An 18,492-nucleotide genomic window follows, 5' to 3' on the forward strand; every position below is an offset into this window, starting at 1 on the left:
CCACGGGACCCATCTTAAGGTGGCAAATGTCCCTGTGCACCAGCTCACAGCACGCCCCGAGGGAAGGTGTCACAGGTAGATTTTATGAAAAATCCTTTTGCCAGGGTTTTTTTTTTTTCTCCTGAGAAGCTGAGAGGCTTCAGAAATGAAATACAGACAGTAATTATCTGCTGCTTTGATTGGTCTGATGTAGTTGTTTCTACTTGATGACCAATCACAGGTCCAGCCGTGTCAGGACTCTGGTCAGTCACAAGATTTTATTATCATTCCTTTCCTTTCTAGCTTTCTGATGTCTCCTTTGTCTCTTTCATTAGTATAGTTTTAGTATATAATTTTCTTTTAATATAATATATATCAAAAAATAATAAATCAGCCTCCTGAAACATGGAGTCAAGATTCTCATCTCTCTCTCATCCTGGACACCCTCAAACACCACCACAGGCCGGCCTTGCTGGCTCAGCCAGGAGTCCCTGAGGGGTCAGGGGGTCCCCGAGGGGCTGTGGGGATGGAGGGGAGCATGGCAGGGCCAGTCACTTCAGGAATCCCTGGATTCCTTCCTTGTGCTGGGTGAAAAATGCCTATTTTTATGATTGGCTTTACGCAAATATTCAAATGAGTATTGTATGTGTTGTGTTAGAAAGTGATGCTGTATTAATTCTCTTAAGTAGTGTGGTAAATATAGTTTTAGGTTATAACAAAGTGTTAAAATAGAAACCATGCTATGTAGGATACTTTTTCTAAAGAAAGGACTCGCACTGAGATAGCAGCCACAGGGCACCTGAATCTTTCAGAGAAAAAGAATTTATTGCTCTCTTATCAGGAGAAAATTAACTTCTTCCCACCTCGCTCAGCCTTGAAGACACCATCAGGATTAGGAGGAAGAAGTTGACACTGGCCAGACAGAATGCTGTGTTTGAATGGAATTTCTGCATCATATATGAGATGTATGAATATGCAACAGGCTGTTGTTTTTAAGGGTTAATCCTCTGTTAACTGTGTCCTTTTTCGGCCTTGTGCTGCCCAGAAAAGGGTACCTGGACTGTCCGTAACTCTTTGTCTCTATTGTCTCATATTGTCGTAATTCAAATTGTCCAAATTATTATTACTCTGATTGTATTACTATTTTTATAACCATTTTATTACTATTAAGCTTTTAAAATTTTAAAAACAAGTGATTGGAGTTTTTCACAGGAGTGACCAGTGAGTATCCCTCCAAGTGTTCCCTGGACGTTCAAGCTCTGTGATACCTGAGGCAGGCCGGGAATTGTGAGCACGGTTTTCCTCTGACCTGTGCGGTCCCCGCTGTGTCCCTGGGCCCTTCCACCGCCTGTCCCGGCTGGCGGCCCGAGGGATCCGGCCCAGGGGAGCGGGACCGGCCCCCGCGGGGCCTCACAGCGGCGGTCCCGGCAGCGACCAAACGGCCCGGCCGGTACTCGAGGAGCATTGCTGGGGGCAGCGGCAGCGTGCAGCCTCCACTCCCTTCCCTCCGTGGCCGCTCCGCAGGGACAGACAAGGAAAAAATGAGGAAAAACAAGAAGAGACAACACCAGACCCCAACCCCGAACCTGCACCGAGCCCGGCCGAACCCCAACTGCGGCCCCCGAGCCGGAGCCCCTCAGACCGCCCCGGCCCTGGCCCCGCCCCCGCAGCCGCAGCCAATCAGCGGCCGCCGCCGCATCCGGGGCCCGCGCCCCCTGCCGCTCGCGCTCGGCCATGGCGGAGGTGAGCGCGGAGCCGCCGCCGGGGTCGCGCCGGGCCCGGGGCCGCTCCCGGCCGGGCGGGCGGGAACGCGGGAACACCGGGACCGCCGAGCCGCGCCCGCCCGGGGCCGCCGTCCGGAGGCAGCCAGCGGGGTGATGGGCCGGCGCGGGCCACCGGGGCGGGGGCCCTCGGGCCGGGGGGACGCCGAGGCCCTGGGCGGCAGCGGGCCGAGGGGCGGGGGCGGCGGGGCCGGGCGGGGACGGCACGGGAAGAGGCTCCTGGGCGGGAGCGGGCGGCGCCGGCGCGGGGACCCCGCGGCCTGAGGGCGGCGGAGAGAGGCGTGAGGGGCCGGGGGCTGCGGGAAAGGCCCGGGGGCAGAGCGGAGCGGGAGCCCCGGGGCTGGGGCCCGGCAGGAGCCGGCAGCGGTTTGGGGTGGCTGGAGCCGGGCCCAGGGGTGTGGAGCTGTTGGAGGGGGCTCTGAGGTGAGAGGCGGCCTGAGCAGTGAGGTCAGGATGCTGGGAATGGCAGAGGGTGGGGAAGGTGTCGGGAAATGTTGGTTTGGGTGGCAGGGATGGTTCTCACCGCCTTGCCTAGGGGCCAGAAGTAAAGAGGGACCAGGTGGGGACTCCCCACTGCCCTCCCCTATTGCCATGTCATGTTTGCCTTGGTGTCTTGTGCTGAAATGTTTTTGCTCCATCGTGTTTGCCTTGGTGTCTTGTGCTGAAATGTTTCTGCCATTGCTCCATTGCTCTTTGAGCTGGTGGTGCCATTGCCCATCGAGCCTTGCCATGTCCCTCAAACATCCTTGACCTGTTGTGATGGTTGCTGTGACACATGCACACTTCATTTCTGTGGCATGACCCTCATGGTGGCCACAACATGGAACAAGACTTACAAGGGGAAGACTTTGAGGTACTCTGTGGCAGGATCTCAGGTCCCCACTGGCTGTGACAGCATCTTGTCCCAGGGCAGGGCTTCTCTTCCAGGATATTTCAGTGTTCTACACGAGGAAAGTCTGTTTGAGCTGGCCACCATGCTTTGGCCTTTGGTGGAGCACCAAGCTTGTTGCATTCCCTTCTGCCAAAGAGTTGTTTGGGCACATTTTTGGGTCAGAGTGGTGCCTCAGCAGCCTGCCCAGCTCAGAGAGCTCAGGGGACATCCAGGAGCTGGCATTGTCTCTTGGGTGAGCTTTGGGTGTGGAGCATCTCTGCACAGGTGTGGTGGGGCCCTGATCTTCCTGGGCAGTGCACAAGGTGGGCTGTGTGTTGTGTCATCTGTTCATTCTTTGGTTTTGCAGAGACAGAACTTGCAGGACAAATCTGTTTCCCTCCCTGGCTGCAGCTGGGGTTTGTGGAAAATGGCCCCATGGCCAAGGAGTGTGCACAAGGCAGAGCAAGCAGGAAGGTTTCTCACTGAATCTGACATATGTGTTAGACTGGCTCAGGAAACGATGTTAGTTATTGAAAGGTGGCACTGGAAAGGGGAATTCTGTTTTTTCCCTCACTTTTTTGCAAGAGTGATTTCAGTCTGGAAGGTTTTCTCAGGGTAGATACAACTGGCCTCACACTGGGAAACAACTTTGTCAGGGCTAAAGCTCAGACCCTGCCTCTGTGTGTCCTAAATGATGGCTGAGCTTCGTTCCACGTGCTCAAAGCCTTGAGTCCACACCTCAGGAGGGAGTGCAGGAGTCACCCAGAACTACAAACATGAGAGTGAGCAGTTACAACCTCAGTGTAACTTCTGAGAGGAAAGTTACTCCTATGCCTGAGCAGCAGAAGCTGGCAGGAGGAAAACAATGCTGGGGATGGGAAAGTGAAATTAAAGGAATTTAATCTCCTTTTTTGCCCCCCCAAGATTCAATGCCCCATGGGCATAGGAGCCAATTTCCAGGATCACAGTGCACTGGGAGAATAACTGGAGAATAACTCATGGAATCCCTCCCCAGCAGCAGGAGCAGTGACACCCTGGCCCAGAACTGTTCTCTGTGTTTCTGGTGCATGCCAGGCTCTTGCATTTCAAATTCAAACATCACACAGGAGGCAGAAGTGTTGGGCTGCACCTACCTCACCTTCAGTCCAAGTAACTCCCATGGCATTGGTGATCGGGGAAATCAGAAATATTCTGTCCTCAGCTGCATTTTTAAGCCTTTCTCTTCTATTCCTTTGACTCTTGTTTCTTCTGGATTTGTGAATAGCCTGAGGGATTGTTCTGTTCCATGTGTGTTCAAATTTGAGCATGGAATGGGCCATTTGCTTTGGCTGGATGTTGGATTTGAAGTGTGAGGCTGCACCTACCTCACCTCCAGCCCAAATAACTCCACATCCCATGGCATTGGTAATCAGGGAGATCAGAAATATCAGTTGCATTTTTAAGCCAAGCCTGCCTTTCTCTTTTATTCCTTTGACTCTTGTTCCTTCTGGATTTGTGAGTAATCTGAGGGATTGTTCTGTCCCATGTGTGTTCAGATTTGGGCATGGAATGGGCAACCAAAATATTCTGTCCTCAGCTGCATTTTCAAGCCTTTCTCTTCTATTCCTTTGACTCTTGTTTCTTCTGGGTTTGTGAGTAATCTGAGGGATTGTTGTATCCCACATGTGTTCAAATAGGACATGGAATGGGCCATTTGCTTTGGCTGGATGTTGGATTTGAAGTGTCAGGCTGCACCTACCTCACCTTCAGCCCAAGTAACTCCACATCCCATGGCACTGGTAATCAGGAAGATCAGAAATATTCTGTCATCAGCTGCGTTTTTAAACCAGGCCTGCCTTTCTCTTCTATTCCTTTGACTCTTGTTTCTGTGGATTTGTGAGTAATCTGAGGGATTATTCAAATAGGACATGGAATGGACCATTTTCTTTGTTTGTCACTTGTTTCTTGTTTTCTCAGCCCCAGCAGAGCAGTGCTGGTTATTCCATGGTGATTCCATTGCTCTGGTGCTCTGTTACTGCTTTGGAGCACTAAACTCTTGATTAGTTGTGGAATTGTCACGCTGTTGCAGTGGCCAATCCCCTTCCTTTCAGCACCTGATTATTAACAGGAGATCTCATTGTTCCTGAGGTATTCTTGAGACCTTTTCAAGCCAGCCCATCCATGCCAACAGCTTCAATCTTTGTTTTCAGAGGCTTTATTGATCCCCAGGCAAGGAGGTACCATTGACCTACAGATCATTGCCTGACCAAATCTGAGTTCTGCAGGTTCTCCAAGACCTGGAGGGAGTCAAGGCACACCCCACCCCTTCCATGAAACCATGTTTGTTTGCTTGGAAGGATTTCTCCAAGAGGGTTTTGTGCTTGGTCACATTCCAGCAAAGCCCAACAAAGGCACATTGACACTTTCCTGACTTACAGAGCCATTTCCTGGTATGACCATCCTCAAAATGGAGTCTGTCCCCTTCTCCTTTCATCATCCCATAACTTCTCCCTTCTCTTTTTGTGGGCATGGTTGCAGGGCTCTGTCTGGAGCCAGAGTGATCTCTGGGGGTTTATTCTGGGGGATGGTGGACTGGAGGCATCTTCTTGGTTATCATGGAATTTCCAGTCTGCACGTTGGTAGCTGAAGGAACTCAGAACTCACAGTCTGTGGTGGCTTTTTGTGGTGAATACTTTGCTTTGTTGTTGGAGGACAGACTTTAATGTGAAGCTGTACTGTGTTTTCTTAAATAAATTGTGAGAGGCTCCTGTGGAAGGCTGTAAATGTCCTGGCTCCAGCTGAATAAGTGAGGAGTGATGGTGCTGAGATTGTTGGTGGCTGAGTATCCCACAGAGATGCCACTGGGGGACTGACTCTGGGATTTTCTTCTGCACTCAGGTGCTGTCAGTCACCCAAAAGCTTTGGTTGTTTACCTGTTTGCTCCCTGCTGGGCTGAACTGGATGAAAAGCAAGTGGCAGGCACAGCAGCGTGAGGAGCAGCAGATGTTCTGTCTGGGTTGTTTTCCTCAGCCCCTGCTGCTGCCTGAACTTGGGACCTGGCACCAAATGCCACCCTGCAGGTGCCTGTTCTGAGGCTCTGCCTCTCCCACCTCACCTGTGCCACTCCTGGTCCTTCCAGGCCCCTTCTCTGCTGGTTCTTTGCTCCTGGGTGCAGTGAAGCATCAGGGAGATGTGGCTGGCTGCTCCCTGAAGGGTCAGACCCTAAAAATGCTGTGCTCAGACACAGTGTGTGTGTTCAGGATAACACCTGAGGCTCCAGGGACTCCTTTTAGGTGAAGATGTAAACCACAAAGCTCTGAGGTCTCAAACTGGTGGGGGGATAAGAAGTGAGCAGAGTGCTCCTGGTCCTTCCAGGCCCCTTCTCTGCTGTTTCCTTGCTCCTGGGTGCAGTGAAGCATCAGGGAGGAGCCAGGATGTTGTGGCTGGCTGCTCCCTGAAGGGTCAGACCCTAAAACTGCTGTGCTCAGACACAGTGTGTGTGTTTAGGATAACAGCTGAGGCTCCAGCTCCTTAGTTGAAGTGGTTTACAAAGGTCTGAGATCTCAAACTGGTGGGGGGATAAGCAGTGAGCAGAGTGCTGGAGGTAGAATAGATGGAATGGAAATACATGGACTGAGGGAAGGTGAGGAGCTCTTTTGAACAGCACAGTTCCTAACACTGCCCTCTGAGGTAACTTTTGTTTTGAACTTAAATTGCATTTGCTGGTGGGGTGAGGTGGGTGGAAAGGTGGTGTTTTTTAAGGAGAGCTGTCTCAACCATTTCTTCTCTTTTCCTGAAGGCCTCTGTTGGCCGGCAGAGCCCCAGGGTGGTTCCATACCCAGCCCGTGGTCTATGTCCTGGAGAGCCCTCCCTTCAGAGCGCTGCAGGTACCTCCAGCCTCCCCTCCCTCTGCCTCTTGCTCTGCTTTCCCGAGGAAACAAAGTTTCTGTGATCAATTCCCTTCTCCTTGCAACACCTCCCCAGCCTGCTGGTTGATTCCCATGCTGTTGGACTGAGGAGGAGAGGCTTAAAGCTGCCAAAGCTCCTACAGGTGTTCATTTGGCCACTCTTCTTCTTGAGTAAGGGGTGATTACTTTGAGTAAGGGGTGATTGCCCCTTTCCCTGATTTTTCCCTCACTTTTATTGATGTATCCCAAGACCCCTTCCCAGATTTCACAGGATTTATCCTCAAGTGTGGTCATGGCAGGTATGGCAGAAAAGCATCTCATGGGGCTGTGGGGAGGGAGGAGGGAGAGAGGGAAATCCATGAAAGTAGGAGATAAAAAGGAATATTTGGCTATTCTTGAGTAAGGGGTGATTACCTTGAGTAAAGAGTGATTACCCTTTCCCCCCATTTTCCCCTCACTTTTATTGATGTATCCCAAGACCCCTTCCCAGATTTCACAGGATTTATCCTCATTGCAAGCGTGGTCATGGCACGTAAGGCCCTGGCCAAGGTGCAATGGCACTGGCAGCAATCCCAGAAAAGCATCTCATGGGGCTGCAGGGAGAGAGGGAAATCCATGAAAGTAGGAGATAAAAAGAAATATTTGGCCATTCTTGAGTAAGGGGTGGTGTCAAAGCTCCTGCAGGTGTCCCTTTGGCCATTCTTGAGTAAGGGGAGATTACCTTGAGTAAGGGGAGATTACCTTGAGTAAGGGGAGATTACCTTGAGTAAGGGGTGATTACCCTAAAAATGCCCCCAGGTGAAGGAAAGGCTGCAGTGTGTGCACACACATTGTGAGAATCCAGTGAGGAGTGAGACACAAATACTCAGAAAAGCTTCAGATTCAGCTTCCAGTCAGCTGTGGGACTCAACTGTGCACAGAACCTTTGTGCTGATGAAGTGACTGCTGCCAGTTGTGATCTCTGTTCCCCTCTGTTCTGCCTAATCTCTTCCTCTGGCTTATCATGTCTGCACACACACAAGAAGGGATCATCCCTGGCTTTGTGGTTGCATCTCAGGATGTGCTCCATGGTGGTGCTAGTGTCCAACTCCTTCTGATCCCTGCAGTTGTGTCAATGGGCTCAGCTGATCATCGACTGAACCTGGCAGAGATCCTTTCCCAGAACTATGGTGTGAGGGAAGAAAGGGAGGAAGATGATACTCAGGAGAAGCAGAAATCTTTAGAAGAGCTGGAGAAGAGTTTCAGTGCCTCTCAGGTAAAGGCAGCAGGGGAGGGGAAGGGAAATTACCTGGAGGGTTTGGTTGTTTGCTGTGTGAAGCCCTGACTGCAGCTGTGGGTGGTCTCAGTGGAACACAAACTGCTCTTGGTGACAGGGAGGGTCCCTTCAGGCCAGGCACAAGGCAGGTACAGGGATTTGCTGCTCCCCTTCCTCTGTTTAAATACACTTGTGCTGTCTGGCATCTTTCACCTGTTTGAAATCTAGAATAAAAGATAAAGGTATTTTTAAAATGCTTTGGGGTGAAAGTTCCTGGCTTTTCCAGACCTTTGAGAGGCACAGGTTACAGTGGGTCCCAACAGTGTCCCCTGAGGCTGCTCAGAGCCCCCAGAGGAGCTGAGCTGCCCTCTCTGTGTTCCAGCTGCTGTGGTGCTCTTGTGGTTGTTCTCTTCCTGATGCAGCTTTGTTCTCCTCTTGCTCAGAGCAGTGAAATGCCATTTGAGGAGCTGCTTGCACTGTATGGCTATGAGGCATCAGATCCCATCTCGGAGCAGGACAGTGAGAGCAATGACATCACTCCCAACCTCCCTGACATGACTCTGGATAAGGTGAGAGCAGCTCTCTGCCTGCTGTCTGCACATGGGCTTGAGGTTCCCCCCATTTCAGAGGGGTTGGAAGGGGCCTGCCTAGTTCTGGGGAACACCAGGTGCAGAAACAGGAGTGTGAAGTGTTTAGAGGAGAAGGAACAAAGGATATCTGTTTCAAAATATAGAAACTCTGTATGGAGCTTTGGTTACAAGTATTTGTACATTGATGGGGGTGTGTCAAGAGCCAGTTTGTATCCTCAAAGTTTGTATGAAGCCACTGCTCCTCTTGTCTCCTCTTGTTCTAGCTCGAGTCTGTAGAAAGTGGGGTTTTTTTGGGGGGGGGAGTTGGGGTTTTTTTTCTTTCTTTCTCCTTCAGGATCTTTGAGATATTTGCTGTGAGTGCAGCTCTACAGAAAGGGATGCTTGCTCATACTGTCTGACTTCCATAGGAAGCCACTCATGACACTTGTTAAAGTGCTTCTAGGGAAAATAGTCTGGGTGTGGTGGGAGTGTGAGAGAGAATCTGTCTTTGGACAAGCTGTGGGAGGGTGAAAAGCTCTGTGGATGTGACCACTGCTGGCCAAAAATGTTTTTACTCTAGGCCTCACTCCCCCTGGTATATATATATTTTTAATTTAAAAATATTTTTCACTTTCTTGTTGTTGTTAAAAGGAACAAATAGCGAAGGATTTGCTTTCAGGGGAAGAAGAGGAGGAGACACAATCTTCAGCTGACGATCTGACTCCATCCGTCACGTCCCACGATGCTTCGGACTTGTTCCCAAACCAGCCTGGCTGTATGTGTCACTAGTTCCTAAGTAGCTGCTGTTCACTTTTACATATGATTTGCAGGGGAGGGTGAGAATGCTTCTCTTAATTTTGTCAGTCTCCTGACATCAGATTTTCCACTTTTCCTCCTAGGGACTGTCTGCATGGCAGAGGCGTTACCGGGCTTTGGGTAGGACAGGACAGAGCGTTGATGAGCAGTGGGATGAGGGGAGAATTTTCTCAGAATACTCAGAGAGAGAGTGGGAATTGTTTTGCTGCCTGCTGTAATTGCAGTCTGAAAGATCAGTACCTCATCTGACACCTCTACAAGTGAATAAATTCAGTAGTAGTAATGGAGTGATGGATTGTGGCAGTTTCTAAATGTTGGAATATGTGGGAAGCCAAAGCACGTGACAGGGACTCTGCATGAAGTGATGTTATTTCTTCTGCTGTCTTGCAATAATAAGGAGTCTGAGCTTCCCCAAGTTGGCCATCCATGTGGCAAGTGTCCAAATTCTTTTACTTAAAGTGAGAAAATTAAAATACAGGTAAGTTGTCACTGTAGTCCATGCTGAAAGGGACTTTAGGACAGAAAATGAAGGGAAGGAGAGGGAATGTAAAGGAATAGAATAAAAAATTCCTAACTACAGATCTTTTCCTTTCCCACAAAGCAAACAACTTCCTTGCTGATGAAGACAAAGAGCCATGTTCATCACCATGTGCTTCCTCCATGGCTGAGGACTCAGAGGTGGATTCCATCCCATCCAATGAGTGTAAGAAGGTAAATGACCTTGGGAAGGGGGGCTCTTGAATTGGAAAAATCCATGACACCCAAGCACTGTGTTATTTCCCCAGTTGGCTTCTTGATGCCTTGCATTTTGTGGGGGGCAGTGGCAGATGTGGGTTACAAGAGGGGTTTTTAATACAAGCTTGAAATCATCTTCTGTGTTAGATAGGGAAATCTGTTGTGCCTAAATTAAATCTGCAGCCTGTAGGCCTATAAAGGTGAAATGCTGTGCAGCATTCCCAGCAGGATTCACTGAGGGAGAACCATCTTTCTAAAGAGAGGAGCAGGCTTCCAAATTCATCCTGGCTGTTAAGGTTGCAGGAGAACCTCTGCATTGCTTTATTTCCAACCTCAGCTGCTTGTCATAGATCCTTTACATTAAAACTATGTAAATGCTGAAGGTCCCCACAGTATCATCTGGTTGGTAATAAATCTTCTTAGTTACCCTATAAAATAGTCAGGGTTCACTAGAAACAATAGTGACAGAGGGGGCTACCAGGAAATAAATCAGCCTTGTAGTGGTGTAGCCCCTAAATCATGAAGTACAGCCTGCATGGAGCATTTCCCATTTCAATTTTCTCACCTCTCTGTTGTGGGATTTCAGGAGATCATGGTTGGACCTCAGTACCAGGCCACTGTTCCCATCCTCCGTTTAAACAGGCACAGGCAAAAAGGTAAGGCAGCCTCTCCTTTGTGCCTGGGCTGGGAGTAGGGCTGCTGGCAGGGGGTTCTGATGGGCTCTGGATCTCCAGTCCTGCTCTGGATCTCCAGGCTGGGCAGCTTTCAGTGCTGACATTCAGATTTACTGGCTGAAACAAGCCTGAGTTAATGGGGATGGGAACACAGGGACAGAATTGGTGGAGCTCACTGAGAACTGGGTTGGTGTGACAGGTTTGCAGGAGGGGGTCTCAGCTGTTGCCAAAGAGAAGGAACACCCATCTGGGGATGCTCTGATTTATTCTGACATCTTCCTTAAGTAGTGAGCACCTCCAGTGCTCCCTGGAGATGATCTGTTTCTGATTTTGGGATGTCTGCAGAGTAGACAGAGGTGCCTTGATTTGCAGATTGTGTCCAATAATGAGTACAGTATGAGTGCCAGCTTGTTGAGCTTCTGGACAAGAAAGCTAAAACAGTCTTTATTTGCCAGGATTAATTAATCAAAACAGCAATCTTTGAGAATATGATAACAAAAACTTTTGTCAGCCAACCTTTCTGAAACAATGGAAGCAAGCTGAGCCCGTGCCAAAGGCCCTAAAAGAGATATAAAGAGCTTATCTGCCTCCAAAATCAGGAGGGAACAGGCAGTGCCTTGAGAGATGTTTGTCATCTCTGGTGCCAAATTGGAGCAAGCAAGCAAAGATTCCCTCCCTCCTCTGTCTCCCCCATGCATGTCCGTGCAGACCACTTCTCAAAAAGCAGCAGAATTCTCTGTTTGATTATCTTATTTCAGTGCTTTTTCTGTTAGCCTATGAGAATGAAGATCAGCTGCTTTGGGACCCAAACATCCTCCCTGAGAGGGAGGTGGAAGAGTTCCTGTACCGAGCTGTGAAGCGGCAGTGGGACGAGCTGGCTGGCAGCAGCCTGCCAGAGGGAGAGGTGGTCAAGGACAACGAGCAGGTGAGCTCAGGGCTTCCTGCAGCCCACACAGACCCAGCTGGTGCTGGCCCAACAGTGCCATGTTCCCTACAGAGGGCAGAATGTGGTCAAACTCCTGTGATCCTGATGGGTAAGCGAGGGTGTGAAATGTGGGTCTCCTCGAGACAGGAATCATAAGCTTTTGGAGATTTATATCACACCCAAGATAGCTCAGCTATCTTAGAAGGCATAAAAGCAATAGGATGGGTTCTATGGTAGTGTTGGAAACAAAAAAGTTTTAATAAAAGGCAAAATTTACAGAGAAAAACCGAGTCAGGGCAAGAGGTTCTTGCTCCTGGTAAAACTCCTCACAAAAGCCATTGGTTTCTTTGTTCTCTTCTTTTTCTAGCAAGTTGCTTAGGTGGGACATTTGGCTTCAGTCCAGCTGAAGTCCCCCAAGTCCTATGAGATGTCTTTTCACCTAATTGAAGAGAGAAACTTCTGAGCTTATTTCCTTTTTAAGGGGACAAAGGATAGTTTTGTCACTCCATCAACAAGGGGCACATTCCTATAAGGGTGTGTGCCCAGCTGTGCACTGGGGGAGGTTGGTTACCTTCCCATTAGGAAGACTGAGACAGTCAGCAGATTTCAGAGCAGCTGTGTTTACTTCAAGCTAGCCAGGTTAGATTCTGGTGGCATTGCATCTGTTGAGTGCCAGGATTTGTAATCCAGTGCCTTAAAAAGTGGGGTAATCTCTGCTGATGGTCAAGTTGGGGTTAGCAGCAAGGTGGCTCCTGGGAAATGCAAGTTTTACGAGACAAATGTGAGTCATGAGTGGGCTGGTTTGTGGTGTGTTGCTCAGGTAGGTGCTGGGAGTGATTTCCTCCTGTTCCCCAGGCTTTGTATGAGCTGGTGAAATGCAACTTCAATGCAGAAGAGGCACTGAGGAGGTTACGGTTCAACGTGAAGGTTATCAGAGGTGAGGACCCCCCTTTTTTGGGTTCATTATGGCACATAAAACTCTTTCTAGATTCTTTCCATCTCCCCCAACTCTTCCTTTCCATCTCCCCCAACTCTTCCCTTACATCTCCCCCAACTCTCTCTTTCTGCTACAGATGAGCTTTGTGCCTGGAGCGAGGAAGAATGTAGAAATTTTGAACATGGCTTTAGGGTCCATGGGAAAAACTTTCACCTTATCCAAGCCAACAAGGTAAGGCTGCTCCCCCCAGGTGAGGAGCAGGGGAAGGAGGAAGGTGCTTGGGCACCACAGGTGTGCTTTGGGCCTGGGCTGACACAGGGAGTTCAGGATGGCCGAGTTCCAATCCCAGGCTTTGTGTTGACTCATGCCAGCAGGTGATGGGCTGTTCACTGCCCTGCTCTGCCTTATTTTCCAGGTGGGAGAAGTCACAAACACCACTGACCTGCATGAGTGATGTCAGTTAATTACTGATTAGCCCTTTCTGGAGTCTCAAAAGTTCTTTCCAAACTCTCAGCCCTTGCAGTACTTCTGTGAATGAGTGAGTTGAGCATGTGGATGTTTCGTAAAGTCCCCTGGGGTCCTCTAGAATGGCAGATGCTGTTGTAGGGAGAGCTGGGCCCCGGGACATGCTGCTGTGCTGGGAGTTGGCAGAACCAGAGAGTCCAGTTCTACCACTGGTTAATTGTAGGCATGTTGACGCTGGCCAGTGACAATGGATGCAGGTTTGCTCTCTCTGCTAAGTGTGCTGCTGCTGGAAGCACAGGAAAGTCCTGCACGAGTGTGTGTGGCCCACAGGGGTCTGTGACAGCAGCTGTGTGCTGTGGGGAGTTTCTTTCTCTGGCCACCTCGGAAACCTCAGTACGTGCTTCTGTTCTGCAGCAATGTGTCCATAGCAATGTAAATCACTGTAATGCACTTCTAATTTTCTGTGCTGGTTAAATGGGAAGATAGCTCCTTGCTCCAGGAGATGCAAGGGATGGGGTTGGGCTGTCCTGACTGGGCTGTTTCTCCTCAGGTCCGCACGCGGTCGGTGGGCGAGTGCGTGGAGTATTATTACATGTGGAAAAAATCAGAACGTTATGACTACTTCACTCAGCAGACTCGTCTAGGAAGGAAGAAGTACGTCCTCCACCCTGGAGCCACGTGCGTGGAATATTCTCACACTAAAATTAGTAATATTAACCTCCCAGTGAAGATTCCTGCTGCAAAGCACCTCCACTTAACAGACTGCGCTTTCTTCTCCAGAAGGTTTCTGGGGTGGGAGGATGGAGGGATGCACGGGGTGTTCTCAGAGCACAAACACTCACTTGGTGTGGGGAGGGAAGATCAAAGAATTCTGGACTTTCTTGTCCTTTTCTGTGTGTCAAAAGTAGTTTTGTTTCAGACAAACGCATCCACAAAAGGCTGGGGACAGGGATTCAGAGCTGACTTGGTGAAAGAACTCAGTTTGATGAGGTTTTGGGAAGGGAGCTATTTAAATTCAAAAATGCACTTATTTCTGGTGGTTTGGAACCTGAATTAATTTCCCTTTGAGGCAAATTCTTCCCTTTGAAATGTATGCTAATTACAGAAAGTACTTTTCAAAATACACCTTTTCAAAAAGGTTGAAACGGAAATCTCTTAATAGGTCAAAATGAAATATTGAAGCTGAATCAATTAAAAACATCAGATGAAGGCTTAGAATTTTTTTTTTTTTTAATTCTGATGCAAGACAGGAAAATACCTGAAATCTTAAATCTTCCCAGGGTGGGAAAATATATTCTCATCACTTGCTCTTTGCTGTCACACTGAGGACCCACCGCAGTCGTTCCATGAATCTGGGTGTTCCTGAGTGTTTGTTCATGTATTTATTTCCCTTTGCAACAGGCTGAGGCTCACAGAATTGGGGGCAGAGCTCTTTAGGAAGCTGGAGAGCCCATTTTGGTTTATGCTGGGCTGGTCTTGGCCACACTGAGATCACCTCCTCAGGGCTCTGAGAGCAGGGAGGGATGAACATTCATTCTAGTGGTGTCTCTACAATCCTGCTTTATTTGTGGATGGGTTTTAATCCCAGTCACCCTTTCTGCTGCCTGCATCTCTCTGCTCAGCAGGTGGTGGCAAGGCTCTCTCTGTTTCCTCACAGGGATTTCACTGACAATGACCTGGATGGGGTTGAAGTGGAAAACACGAGTCGTTCTCGGAGCTCCCCACCAATTCCCTCTGCAGCTGGCTGCCTGGATGCTCACTTTGGGCAGGATCAGATAGCAATTGAGAGCACAGGTAATTCCTTTTTGTCTCTTTGCCATGGGGTTTTGGTGTCAGCAGGAGTCTTGTCTGTCTCTGCATTGACCAGGGGTGACTGTAAAACAGTTGTAGGCTTGGAGGGGTGGCCTAGGTCATTCCCAAAACAAAAGGATCATGCCCTGGGCACCTGGATGAACTGCTTCCAAAGCCCTGACACGGGCAGCTCCTCCAGAGGCTGCCTTAAGGCCTCAGAAGTCAGGTGCAAGCTGCTCTCACACACAGTGAAAGCTGTGAGAAGATCTGCAGGGAGCCCCACATGGCTTCATTCCCTCACTGTCCTACTACAGATGAAAGCTTTGTGTGGGCAGCTCCCAGGGGTTGTTGGCACGAGGGATAGGATTTAGGGTTTGGCTTATCTTGCAGTGTGTCTGTGAGGTTTCCTTTAATTTCCATAGAAACACTGATGGCCTCCCATCTGCTGTGGGCATCTTGCCTTCCCTCGGTAGGGGCTGATGGGGGAATCTTGGTTGCTGTAACAAAGAAACATTTGTGCCATCTAACAAATACTCTTGGGTGTTTGGGCATTGTGGACTCACTGTGACTTTCTTTTCCTTGTCCCTCTCTCTCTCCCCACACCTGAGCAGAGCCCCTGAGTGTGGAGAGCACAGCCTGCAGCCTGGGCAGCATCAGTGAGTCAGGGCAGGGCTATGAATGCAGCACCCCCTCGGAGGCAAACTGCTCCTTTGACCCCTCGGAGGAGACGCCCTCGGGGGCTGTCCCTGTGCCCTGCCCACGTCACTCTGTCACCCCCTCTGAGCCCGAGCTCTTTGCTTTGCCACCCGTGGCACCAGGACTGGCAGAGAAGCAGGAAACGTTGCAGAACTCTGGTGAGACAATAACCATGGACTTCACTCTCCCTGCAGACATTAATGAGGGGTTGCCTTTAATTGCTGGTGCTGTGGATTTGGACAGAGACCCTGAGGCAGTGGTGGCCCCTGCTCAAGTGTCCTTATCGGTCACGGATTTCGGTCTCATCAGCATCGGAGATGTAAATACTTTCCTGACTGCTCATCAGGCTTGCCCAGCACCTGTGGCTCGCTCAGAGCCTCTGTCACAGTGAAAGTCTCCAGTCACCAATTTGTCACAGACCCAGCAAGGACTTTGACCTGACTGAGTGAAATTCTGGAACTTCCACTGTCCTGTAGGGACAGTTTGGAGCTGTCGGTCGGAATCCGTCTTTCCATCCTCCTTGATCCAAGGCTACAGTGAAACCAAACACCTTTCTGCTCCAGTGTATCCTGACACAGTTGTGCAAAGTGGTGGCTGGCTTTCCTGAGTGGGGAGGTCCCTCACCCCCGTCCTGTGCTGACCATGTGTCACCCTGGGTGATGCCAGTCTGCTCAGAGAGCCCCTGCCTCGGGATGGGGCCGTGTCCCTTGGCCCCAGCGGGGACAGTCTGAGGTGCTTTGAGAAGAGAGATGTGTCACCATCATGGTGAGGGTGCAGGCTGGGGGTCTGAGAGCCTGGGAGGGCTGCAGGGCAGTTTCCTGCAGAGATGGGCACGGTGATGCCAAGGGAGGCTGATCCTCCCTCCACGGGCAGCGTGCTGCAGTAGGAGCCCCTCACCCTGTCCTCCTCCCAGCAGCCATGGCTCAGGACAGACACACAGCTGCTCATGGCATGCAAACACTGCTGGGAGCAGTGAGTAAGGGGGTCATGCTGCTGACAAGTGCTTTGGATATGCTGGAGGGGGGAAAATAATCTAGGACATCTCCTGTCACCTGTGCACAGCCCCTGGGACCAGAGCAGGCTCAGGGAAGGGTGGCCTGGCTGGCAGTGTCACCTTGAGTCCTGCCTGGGACACTATCCCAGGCTTTAGAGAGAGGAATGGGACAAGCTGGCCCTTAAGGACCATGACAGCAGCTGGGCTCTCATGCCAGGAGCTCTGGCAGCAGCCATGGGTTCCTGACTCTCCACCAGCTGCAGGTGGGACAGCCTGGCCCAGCCCTTGGGCAGAACTGTCAGGTTTTGGGAGGGAATGCTGTGTGTGCTGCAGCATCCTGTGCACTCAGGTCCTTCTCACCTTCCTGAGCAATGCTGGGCCAGGGAGAATTTCTGTGGGGAGTAACAGGAGGTTCTGAACTCAGAGTGATGCTGGCCAAGAACTGTGGTGCTGCTGCTGGCAGGGGGTGACCTGATCTTGTCTGGGCTGAAGTGCCAGAGGGTAGAATGCAGGTGAAAGCATCTGTAACTTCCCAGTTTGTTCCAACAGTGTGTCAGCAGAGGGAGGAGGTTGCTTAGCTCCCAGCATGTCTGGGATCTGGGTGCTAGCACAGTCCCAGGCAGGGGAGTCCCACAGCATCCCTGTGCCACAAAACAGGCTGTGCTGAGAGCAAAGTGTGTCTCTCCTGCCATGGAAGGTGCCAGGTGCTGTGCAGAGCCACAGGAGCCTGTCCTTGGCTGTGCTGGAGTCCAAAGCTGCTTCACTTGCCAGGTGTGTTGCAGGTGTGGGGTTGGCCCCTGGCTCAGTGTGTTCCCATTCCCCTTTTCCCATGCAGGGAATTCTCTCTGCTCACCTGCTGGGCAAGGCTCTGGTGCAGACAGGGCTGTGTTACCTCCAGCTGTACTCTGCAGCTGGGAAGGGGCTTGAGTTGAGGGTTTTGGTGGAGGATTTGGGGCTGGGATTGTGCACTTGGCTCTGCTGCAGTGGATTGGGCAGGTACCTAAACCCAGGAGGCTGCAGCCTCCTTTTACCTGGCTCTGGGAAGTTGTGCCCAGCCCTGCAGCAGGAGCAGGGAGGCAGCATCAAACAGCCCCATGGGATGTCAGGATTAGACCTTGTCTCATCTCCCAAGGCCCAGATCTGGTCTGTGTGCTTGGCAGGGGTTTGCTTTGGTGCCCAGCTCTGTGCTGGGAGGTGCTGAGCCCCAGGCATGGCTTTGTCAGCCAGAGGTGCTGAGCAGAGGCCTCTCCTCCAGCTGCTCCTGGGAACAGAGAGCAAACACGAGTGCCTGCTCCATAGTGGAACTGCCCAGGCTGTGATTCCCCTTTTCTGGGGCTGAGAGGAAGCTCCTTGGCTGAAGGGAGAAGAGGAGGCAGGGTGAGAGCACAGGCAGCCCTCCCAGGGAGGGCCAGGCCTTGGCATCTCCTCCATAGGCTGAGAACATTCTTACTTTTCCTGAAACCATTCTTTCTTTTGGTTTATTTCAAGCCCTAGTGAAAGGAGAGGGGAGCTGGCTGAGGCAGAAATCTCTCGATGTCCTTCAGTGTTGTTTACAGATTTGCATGGGGTCTTTCAACATGAGTGCAGCGCTTTTTCCACATAACTTTGAGGGAAAGGGGTGAGAAAGGCTGGGACAGGGACGGGGTTTGGTTCTGGTTGGTTTGTTTTTTTTTTTTTTTTGGTTGGGGTTTTCTTTTTTCCTTCTTACAAAGCACATTCACTTTGAGCCGCTCCCAATGCTGGACTCTTTTCTCCCTTGCCCCCCAGCCCTACACTGTGAAGTGACACTGCCTTGAAGACCCCTCGCCGTTATTTATTTAATTAAAAACCTAATTTGAAAGTGAGCCAGAAGTCTGTCTTCTTTTTGGAGGCCAAGAAGCAACAGTCCAGTGTATAATGATGGCAAAATAAGAATAGAGGTCCCTGCCTCTACTGTCTGATCCTCTCCTGCCCTCCACAAGTGCTCTCCTCCAGGCAGGCCAGGATTCCCTGTGCCAGGGATGCCATCCCAGCCTAGGAGGAGGCCCAGAGTTTTTCCCTTCCTATGCTGCAGCTGGAGGGAGCTGTTTGTTCCTCTCACAGGTGCCCCCAAATCCTCTAAAACCGCGGGCAGCCTG

The 18,492-nt window shown here is 50.6% G+C and overlaps 1 protein-coding gene across 7 annotated transcripts; it reads left to right on the forward strand.

Annotated features, from left to right (window-relative positions):
• The first annotated feature begins 1,676 nt into the window (after window positions 1–1,676).
• MIER2 (MIER family member 2) lies at window positions 1,677–18,219 on the forward strand. 7 transcript variants are annotated; one of them, XM_077191377.1, is made up of 13 exons: window positions 1,677–1,722; window positions 6,410–6,497; window positions 7,625–7,773; window positions 8,217–8,342; window positions 8,994–9,117; window positions 9,760–9,869; window positions 10,480–10,549; window positions 11,326–11,492; window positions 12,348–12,429; window positions 12,566–12,660; window positions 13,445–13,677; window positions 14,552–14,688; window positions 15,297–18,219. In XM_077191377.1, exons 1-13 carry the CDS (start codon window positions 1,714–1,716, stop codon window positions 15,770–15,772), a joined length of 1,866 nt encoding a protein of 621 aa, XP_077047492.1. In that variant the 5' UTR covers window positions 1,677–1,713; the 3' UTR covers window positions 15,773–18,219. The 7 variants fall into 7 exon arrangements, with proteins under 7 accessions (XP_077047492.1, XP_077047494.1, XP_077047496.1 ...); XM_077191379.1 differs by having other exon boundaries at window positions 13,445–13,572; XM_077191381.1 differs by having other exon boundaries at window positions 13,445–13,548.
• Window positions 18,220–18,492: the final 273 nt, after the last annotated feature.

This window comes from Agelaius phoeniceus, chromosome 29, assembly GCF_051311805.1.
Source record: "Agelaius phoeniceus isolate bAgePho1 chromosome 29, bAgePho1.hap1, whole genome shotgun sequence".
In the NCBI taxonomy this organism is placed as follows: Eukaryota; Metazoa; Chordata; class Aves; order Passeriformes; family Icteridae; genus Agelaius; species Agelaius phoeniceus.